Genomic DNA, 10,146 nt, shown 5'->3' with positions numbered 1-10,146 from the left:
GCTGTACATAATCACGGAAACTGTCAGTGTGTCATTCTGTCAGTCAGTCATTCTGTCTGTCCCACGTTTTTCTACTCACTGACGTGGTCAATCTATGTGAAACTGCACATAGGCATTGAGGATTGGCATAGGTAGAAGGTGACAAAGCTACCAATGGGTATGGACTAGTTTAGACTTTATTCTCGATGTTTTGACATTTCAGCGTTATTTTGTAACATTTCAACTTTATCCCCTACACTGGCATTGACTATTGCATTTTGACTTTATTCTTGACATGTAGACGGGCAGCAGTAGCTCAGTCCATAGGGACTTGGGTTGGGAGGGTCGCCTGTTCGAGTCCCCATCCGGACAAAATATGGAGCGTGGACTGGTGGCTGGAGAGGTGCCAGTTCACCTCCTGGGCACTCCTGAGGTGCTCTTGAGCAAGGCACCGAAGGCACCGAACCCCCCAACCGCTCGGGCGCCTCACCAAGGGCAGCCCCCTCACTCTGACATCTCTCCACTTTGTGCATGAATAGGTCCTGTTTGTGCATGTGTGTGTCTTTCGGACCTGTGTGTAATTGACAAGCAAGAGTGAAAACATTGAATTTCCCCTCAGGGGGATTAATAAAGTAAATAAACTTAAACTTAACTTAAAACTTAGACATTTCAGCTATTCCCTACATTTGTAACATATAAACTAAATTCTAGAACTTTCAACTTTACACCCGACATTCTCAGCATTTCAGCTGTATTATTGACATTTCAACTCAATTCCCTACCTTCGACTTTTTAACTTTATTCTTAAAATTTCAACTTTACACCCGACGTTATTTCATCATTTCAGCTTTATTCTTCACATTTTCACACATCAACTGTTCCCTTTGTTCATGACATATAAACTTTATTCTTGAAATTTCAACTTTACACCCGACATTCTCAACATTTCAACTGTCTTTGACATTTCGTCATTCCAACTCTGTTATTGACATTCCAATTTTATTCTCTACATTCTTGGAATTTTGACATACTCTTAACATTTCAACATTTGAACTTTATTCTCCACAGTTCCACTTTTTTCGTGACATTTCAAGTTTATACTCCACATTCTTGACATTTTGATTTTATTTCTGATATTTTAACTTCTTTCTTGACTTTAATAATTGTGACTTTTTGACATTCCCTGCATTCGCCATTTTGACTGTATTTGATATTCCTTGCATTTCTAATTTATTCTCAACATTCTTGGAATTTTGGCTTCATTCTTGATATTTCAACATTTTGACTTTACTCTAAACATTTCAGCTTTGTTTTTGAAATTTCCACCTTATACTCGACATTCTTGATATTTTGACTTTAATCCTGATATTTCAACTTCTTTCTTGACATTTCAGCTTTATTCTTCACATTCTCATAATTTCGACCTTTTGACATTCCCTGCATTTTGACTTCATTCTCGACATTTCAACTTCAACTAAAAAGCAAAATTAAATAAACCTTCCTCCTCTCATTTTTCCTCTGTACCGAGCCCTAATACTCTTCTGTAGATGGGGAACACAATCTACAGTCCTCATCCTGAGTTTATCTGAGACCTTCCAAAGTTACAGTGCCGAGGACACACCAAGGCTTTTGCGAATGAATGTACTGAATGAAGCGTAGTAAGACAAACATGTTTGTGTTTGTTTCAGAAGAGACTCTGAGGATCATTTGAGTGGCAACTGCACCGCATCGTTTCTTCAGCCACCAGCGGAGGAGCAGTAATCAACTTTCCAAACAAAGCAATAATGTTGCACAGATTAGGCTGAGTCGCGGGGAGCAGGAGACAGATCAGATCGCATCCATCAGCGGTGAGACGGCTGTCTGAGGCCGACTGCAATAAGACTTCAGAGCAGGAAACCACGTCACGAGTGTGTGTGTGTGTGTTTGAGAATAGGGTTTGAAAGTCACTATAAATACTCTTCTCACTGTATCTGAGAGGCTTTTTTAAAGTTGTTTTTTTTTTTAGTAAAATCTAAAATAAATCATTCTGCTTTCACGTCAGGAGATTTGTGATGACGTACGGAGCTCGTCTATTTTTGGAAAGATAAGAATCAGAGGCCAGTGTATTGTTCTGCTGTTACCTGTCAGTCAGGAACATTTTCCATTTCAGTTTGCTTTGAAGAAGCTTTTTCCTGTGGAGAGTGATCGGTGAGAAAGATCATGTTTGAAGACTCAACTTCACTCCTCTTAAAACTAGTCTGAGAGAGGGGGATAACATTAATATAATCCACTTTTCCCTCCCCTCACATTAATACTGGCAGTGCTGTTTGCGGTCTGAATAATGCGGCACATGTGGTGTGGTTCATGTGGGACCTGTCAGTAATGCTCAGAGCTGCAGTTCCCGGCCCATTAGAAAAGCAGAGACCTTTTCAGTGTGAGACTTTCAGGATGGTTGTTTGAACAGGTTCTGACCCACACCCACAATCAGCCATTAGCCAGAAGGCTCATGAAAAACGAGACAGAGAAAAATACCTCTCTTTCTAATAGACAAGATATTCATTAGACACAAGAGTGTGAAAGCAATCTGACAACTCTGAGACTGTCTGCATTCATCCTGCTCTTATCTTGTCTCTCATTTAAAAAGAGCTGAAGGATGGTGGACTGAAAATAAGATAAATTTGACTTAAAAACCAAATACTTGTTTTGGTATTTCTTCATTAGAACTGACCCCTCCTCCACCACTGCATATACAGTCTAACATCGACACAGCTTATTCCTCTAAGACAAACCTTGGTGAAAAGCAGAAAGCCTTGGGCTGTTTCTGTAACCTCTCCAGCTGCTGCCTCATAAGTTGAGACAACACTGGAATAGTTTCAACAACAAATTCAAGTCATTTTGGGAATGCAAGGACATGCCGGTGATGTCAGCGTGTCACAATAATTCATCAAACTATCAAAAAAATGATTTTGCTTTATCCCGTCAAGTCGTCCTTCCACTGAAGGCAACAGAAAAGGCTCAGCTGTCGACACGCTGAACCCTCTCTGAGTTGGTTTTTGTTCAACTTTTCGAGCAGCTGAGATCTTTGGGGGCATAATGAGAAACACACACCTGGTCAGAATATCATCAGGAATCCAGACGCTTATTAGAAGAAATAGGATTTCTGGAACAATCGAATTCAAGAACTCTGACAGCGTATGTGGGGAAAAAAGCATAAACATACAAGTCTGTGGATATTCTTTATATTTCTTGTTGTCAGCATGAACATATTTCACAATTTTTACTTACCAGAATATCTGGTGCTCAGGAGGCCAAGCAGAAACAAGACGAAGAGATCAGGCAGGAAGATGGCAAAGACGAGGTCCAAAAAACTCAGGAACGCTACAAATAAAAATGCTGGAGCTGATCCAGAGAAAGGGAAATACAGACTGAATACAAAGAGGAGGAAAGGATAATGAGGGACAGGTGAGACTAATCAGGGCAGACAATCACAAAGGCGGCAAAAACACAAGGGCAGGAAGTTAATCTGAGATGAGGTAAGAGGTGAGTTTTCAAAATAAAACAGGAAACAGTGAATAAAGGAAAACATAACCTAGAGAGGACAGCGACATATGACACATTCTCCAAAGAGGTCATCAAAGGATCGTACACCAACAGGAAGGAAGGAAGCAGCACGAAGTGTTTAACTCAGGTGGTCACTTTAGGGATTTTTTTCTACTGATGCAGGAAAACATATCCAGCAGGTGTTGTAGATAGATGTGTTTGCAGAGTGTCATAACTACATGAACAGACAGATCAAGACACCTGACAGTGATGTTCAGGGGCATCATAATGGGGGGAAAGGGGGTCCTGCTCCCACTCCCAACTCATCAAATACCGCCGCTTTGTCAGTGGACATCAGCAGCAGACACTCTGTGGTCAATAGTGTCAAATGCTTTCTGTAAATCAAAAAATACCCCTGCTGTATATTGCTTTTTCTCAATGGCATTTGTAATTTGTTCAACAAAGTCCATTAGAGCTAGTGAGGTAGTCCGATTTTTCCGAAATCCATATTGTTGTTCACAGAGTGTTTGGTGCTTTGATAAGAAATCATTTAGCCTCTCCACAAATAATTTTTCCAAAATTTTGGAAAGCTGTGGTAGCAGTGAGATTGGCCTATAATTTGAAAAGACATGTTTGTCACCAGATTTAAACAGTGGTATCACTTCAGCTATTTTCATTTTTGATGAAAATTTTCCACTCATTAGAGACAGGTTACAAATATAATTTAAGGGTTTAACAATACAATCAATCATTTAATAAAAACATATCAAAATTATTACAGTCCGTTGATTTTTTATCTTTTGATTAATGAACTTTATCAATTATTTCTTTTTCATCAGTTTTTTTAATAAACATTGAATCCGGAATTATGTTGATGGTATTGGTGTTTTCCCAGGAAATATTTTTAGGGGATACAATAGAGTTGGCTACATTTTTACCCACATTAACCAAGTGTTCATTGAATCGATCTGCTATAGGTTTATTTTCCTTAATGATTGCATCATTATTTGAATAAAAGAAAGATGGGTAGTCTTTAACTACTTTTTTCTTTTTGATAATTTCATGTAGAATCTTCCAAGTGCCTTTAATATTAGGTCTGGGTCTTTTTCTAGTAATTCACTGTAATATAATTTCTTGCTAGATCTCATGATACAAGTTAATTTATTTTTGTATGTCTTATATTTGCTTTCAGCATCCTTAGTTCTAAGTTTTAGGAATTGCTTTTATAATAGATTTTTTTTTTACATGCATTCTGTGGCCCCTTTGTTATCCATGGTTTGTCTATATACCATTTGTTACCTGCTTTGGCCACAAGAGATGATTCCTGCTGTATTCTGAAAAGAGAACTCTTCAACAAAAATCTACAGAAAGACCCTATGTCTACCTTATGTCCTTACATAATCAACATGATAAATTCAACTAAATGAGCTATGAGTTCATATTTCAACATCCTAGTGTTGACACAGCAATTGACCCTTCGCTAAGTGCTGCCTATTGAACCAGCCAATCATCATGTAGTATCAGCCAGCTCCGACAAGCGTCCAACAACTGCACAGCTGTGCTCCACAGACTCATGAAATTGTTTCAGATTTCCTTCATTGTCAGGCTGGTTTTGTGTATTTCAAGGTTGGAGATGTTTCTTCCCTGTTCAAAAACCAAAATCCAACCCTGTAAAGTGTAGGGTTAGCTAGCTAGCACCAGCAACCAGCTGTGTGTCATCGTAGTGTGTGCACATGAAGGATGCTTGGCTTCCACCAGAGCTCCTCGACTGTCTGCCAGTGGAAGCCTGGGCACTGGCCAAACACTGTTTATCTGTACACACTGCCATTTAGCTTTTATTTATCTTCTTAACCTATTTTTGTTGTTGAGTCAGTTTGACATCCTGATATATCCCTCAAACACATACTGTCCCTTCTCACTGCTTCTCTCTTGGATTGCTATTTGTTTTTCCAAAATTTATATTGCTTCAAGGAGTGCACTAAGTTACAGCGGACGCTCCATACTCTCTCCGACAGCTTGACAGACCATCACAAAGGGGTGGGGCTTAGCGAAGGGTCAATTTAAAGTGATTGTGAAGCACAAACCAGAAGGCTGTGCACTGAATCAACATGAACTGATAAACAGAAAATGACATATACACTTACTTAATTACATCATTAACTTCCCTGGTCCCTCTGGGTTTTTTTTAAATTTGTGACACATGTTCAAGCAACAACAGAATGTTACATTGCTTTTTAAACTTTAAATGTAAACCCATATCTCTATTACCACACCAGTGTTTTGTCATGGCTCTTACTCAACTGGACACAGGTACGCATGACTGGATTTCCTCTTTACGCCGAGGCCTGGGTAAAGAGGCTCAGTGAATGTGGTTTGAAAGGTGTAGAGGTGACTCACAGTGTTGCCAAAGACACTGTAGAAGGACAGAGTGCCAGTATGCCAGTCGAGATACACCCCGACTTTGTCAAAGCCATCAGAGGGCAGAGGACTTTCCCACACTAAACCATTATGATACACCCTAAGAACGTGTTTTGTAAATGATGAATGTTGGCCAAAAGCCCATGACACAGTATTTTGTCCAAGCTCACTCTCTGATTTGCCTGATCCTCTTTCAATTTTCTTGTATGCAACACCAACAATAATGGAGTCTTTATGAATAGTACTCCACTCTACCTCCCAGTAATGGCGGCCAGTTAAGCTCTCTTTGCACAACACCTGAGGATGTGTATCGAACCTCTCTGGGTGAGCAGGGTATGACTGCAGTTCTCCATTTGTTGCCTTCTTGTCTCCCTCAGACAGAGTGAGGTAGCCGTTTGCAGTGTTTGGGTCCAGGGTGAGATCAGTGGCATCTGAAGGAGAGACCAAATTAAATGTAGTCATCCTGAAGGTCAAACAGGTTTCTGAAGGACAGCTATTAGTGCAGCATATTTAAGGCCTTAAAATAAAAGCATAAAAAAAAGACTTACACCTGATCAAATCTTCTCTGTCAGTGATGGTCTCCACATCAGGGGGTTCAGGCTTTGAAAAATCGTCCGTTTGAAGAACGCCCTTTTGGTAATGATAGATGGTTGCTCCTGTGTAGTTCTCATTTGCAATGCTTCCCACAAAATAATGCAATGTGTTGTTGTTCTTCTGTGCTGCTGCAGAAAAACTAAACCATGTGGCTTTTCTTCTCATTTTGGCGAAGACCTTGTCTGAGAAGTACCATGGCTCTTCTTTGGTACTGTCTGATTTGCTACCTGAGTCCAAGTAGTTGGCCATCTCATCAAGGCAGGGGTCGGCACTCTTCAGGGAGGTGAAAACAAAGCACAGAGCATTCGCTACGCCTACAGCAAGAACCTCTTCGTCCAGCTCTGACTGATTTCGGACAATCTTTACTCCCTCCATGGTATCTACACAGGATCTGATGACGTTGATTTTTCTCTCTTTATGATCCAGCCACTCGCTCAGTTTTTCACGACTGAATGGTGACTTGTCTCGGTCTTCAAAGAGTTCTTCTACTGAGCTCTCATCTTCTTCACCATCAAGGATGGAAGGAAGTTTCTTCGCCATGGTCTTCTGGAGATTAGCTGAATAATAATTACACAATTTTTGGAAACTGCCAAACTGTTCTTGAATCTGTGGAAAATGCTGCACCACTCTGTCTTCCAGGGAATCGTTGCACGTCATTTCTATTTCCCTTAAATTTTCTAGAGCATCCGCCACCTTCCTCACGAGTCCATCAGTCATCTCTCTTGAGAGCTCGGCAACTTTAGTGTCCAAATTCTTCAGTGGCATCAGCCAGACCTTCAGTGGAACAGCATTCTCTCCTTTTTCTCCCAGTAGCTGTGGAAGTTGAACGTAGACCTTCACCACGTCTTCAAATGTCGCAGGGTTGCTTTCAAGAATGAAGTCTCAGGAGAGAGGGGAGTACTGTTGCCAGTCGCAGGGTTGCTTTCAAGAATGAAGTCTCAGGAGAGAGGGGAGTACTGTTGCCATGAGGGGGGGTACTTGGTCTGCAACGGTGTTTGAGTGGGTGGAACATGTCAGGTGGTATCCACATGAATGCCAGAACCAAAGGTTTCCCAGCAGAACAATGCACTGGAACAAAATAATCAAAGATGGTTTGAATGTTTTGGCTGATCCAAGTGGATTTGTCAACATTTCTGTGGAAACATTTATGATGTTGTGTTGAAACAATAAAACTGCACCTGTAAGGTCAGAGGAGGCGAACACAGGGTTTCATCAGGTGGATATTTTGTCCCTGTATGAAGAACTTTATACAGCACATAATGTCACATGACTTGCATCTGTCATCAACAACACCAATAATTACCTGACCAACCCCGCCCTCTACTGGACCATCGGCATAGTGCAGGAAGTAGGACTCTAATTTATCAAATTCAACATGGCTGCCTCATTGTTGCGACACACACTCACCGAGCTCCTCATCTTGCCAAATTTGAGAAAGTTATGTTCAGATTAAAATTGTATTTATTTACAGTTATTTTATTTGCTGGATTGAAGCTATAAATGGTGTATTTATTGTACCATGATATAATTTTGAAACCGTGAGAATCAAATATGATACTGCAGGTATTTAATGGTGTTTTCATGGCTGTTAATGTTGTACACTCTTTGAATTATTATTTTATCAAACCGATTAAAAATGAAAATTGCATTTTAAAGAGGCAACAGATAGCATCTTTTCCTGAATATATCATGATGAAAATAATGTGGGTTGCACAGGGTAGTGGCCACAGTAAAATCAGACTATCAGCGTTTACATAGGTTAGTGGCTTTGCAATAAGCTTCTGCCACCAGTGCCGAAATTTCGCGGAAAAAAAACGCTTTACGGCAGGAAAAGCGTCATGTAGGGGAGAGTGGGGTGATTTGTGCCAGTGGGAGAGTTGTGCCACCCCTTGTTTCTAGAAAACTATAAAAGAAATTAGTCATATCAACCTATTTTTGAAGAGGCATCTATTTTACTCAGCCTGTGGAGAAAAGAGGCACATGGCACAAGAGGTAAGCAGATTTAAGTCCAAAAAACTGTTTTTTGCCTTTCAAAGTGAATTTTTTATGATCATGGTTTATTGATTATTGTGTCTGAACAATTATAGATATGTTTGAAAACATTTCATACATGAGTTAGTGCTTTAGTAAGCTACAATATGAGGCTATACTGTTAGCATGATGTTAGCTCTAAACTGCTGGATGATACAAGTTTGCTAAAATGGTGGGGATGGGGTAATTTGTGCCAAAAGGCCTGGGTTAAGTTGTGCCAGTGGCAAATTATGTGACATCTTTGATTTTAGACCAAAAGCCATAATGCCACGCCTTTACAAAAGGATGACAGACAGGGGTTCAACCCCTCTTATGGAGTTGGACACAGTAGTGAGAGAGGTGCAACAGGGGAAGGTCTGTAAATAGGCCTTGTTGAAGAAGATTGCAGCTATGGAGCCATCACACACACACACACACACATACACATACACATACACACACACACACACACACACACACACACACACACACTCTACTGGCCAGGAGTTGACATTTATGACCTGGAGCCTTCATTTTTAATTTCATTTTGTTCTTAACATTTTAAATAGGTCTTGTTGAAGAATATTGCAGCATTGACAAGTGGCATGTTGTGTTGCAGCTGGTTCTGAGAATTGCAGTTGATTTTGTTCAGGTTTAACTTAATTTTATTCTGAAAATGATAAATATTATGTAGGCCTACTTCTAGCCAATCTTTCATGTATTCGACATGTTATCTACTGCTAAAACTGGCCTTTGATGTTATTAAAAAAAAAGCTTGAATAAGTAATTTGGTATTGAATTTGTCTTGCTTTGATACAGCATTACAGTATATGACATGAAAATGTTCTGTTTTACTTCAATAATCAATGGCACAATTTACCCCAACGTATTTTCTCCAAAGGCACACCTCACCCCGCATCGGGGGCAAATTGTGCCACGGAAAGCCATATTTTTTAAACAGTTTATTTAAGATCCAAAGTGGTTGTTCCCAGGGATGCCCCACATCCTGAAATATATGTACATATTTTAGTTGGACGCATTACTGCCATGACCTCTCTTTAAAGTCACCTCAAGTAAAAACTGGCACATCTCACCCCACTCTCCCCTATTGCAAAACTGGTCGGTCAGCCAATCAGGGACTGGAGCTGGTCCTTATGAGGAGCTGGGCATGAGATACGAGGCACGAGCACAATGGCAGACGGACAAAGTTTGGAGACAAGTGAAAAACGGCCTAGCAAAAGAAAAGGAGCTCCTCTGTGTGAGGAGGCAAAGAAGAGCAAAAAGGANCCTCAAGTAAAAACTGGCACATCTTACCCCACTCTCCCCTATTGCCAAACTGGTCGGTCAGCCAATCAGGGACTGGAGCTGGTCCTTATGAGGAGTTGGGCATGACAATCAGGGACTGGAGCTGGTCCTTATGAGGAGTTGGGCATGAGATACGAGGCACGAGCACAATGGCAGACGGACAAAGTTTGGAGACAAGTGAAAAACAGCCTAGCAAAAGAAAAGGAGCTCCTCTGTGTGAGGAGGCAAAGAAGAGCAAAAAGGAGAGTGATAAAAGAAGAGGAAAAACAAGAGTAAACCTCAGTCAGGCGTTCAAGAGATGGAGGGAGCTCCGTGACCAAA

General features: G+C 40.6%; 2 protein-coding genes across 3 annotated transcripts in view; one reads left to right on the top strand and one right to left on the bottom strand.

The window, feature by feature from the left end:
• Positions 1-10,146, top strand: part of rnf213b (ring finger protein 213b) — a 528,456-nt gene that overhangs the window by 310,973 nt on the left and 207,337 nt on the right. The window lies entirely within an intron of this gene.
• On the bottom strand, positions 5,791-9,439 carry LOC126400213 (neoverrucotoxin subunit alpha-like). Its single transcript, XM_050060776.1, has 3 exons — positions 9,433-9,439; positions 6,465-7,391; positions 5,791-6,347 (listed from the first exon to the last, which is right to left on the bottom strand). Exons 1-3 carry the CDS (start codon positions 9,437-9,439, stop codon positions 5,791-5,793), a joined length of 1,491 nt encoding a protein of 496 aa, XP_049916733.1.

Source organism: Epinephelus moara, chromosome 13 (genome assembly GCF_006386435.1).
Source record: "Epinephelus moara isolate mb chromosome 13, YSFRI_EMoa_1.0, whole genome shotgun sequence".
NCBI classification, from domain to species: domain Eukaryota; kingdom Metazoa; phylum Chordata; class Actinopteri; order Perciformes; family Serranidae; genus Epinephelus; species Epinephelus moara.
This window is presented reverse-complemented; position numbering and strand designations above follow the sequence as displayed.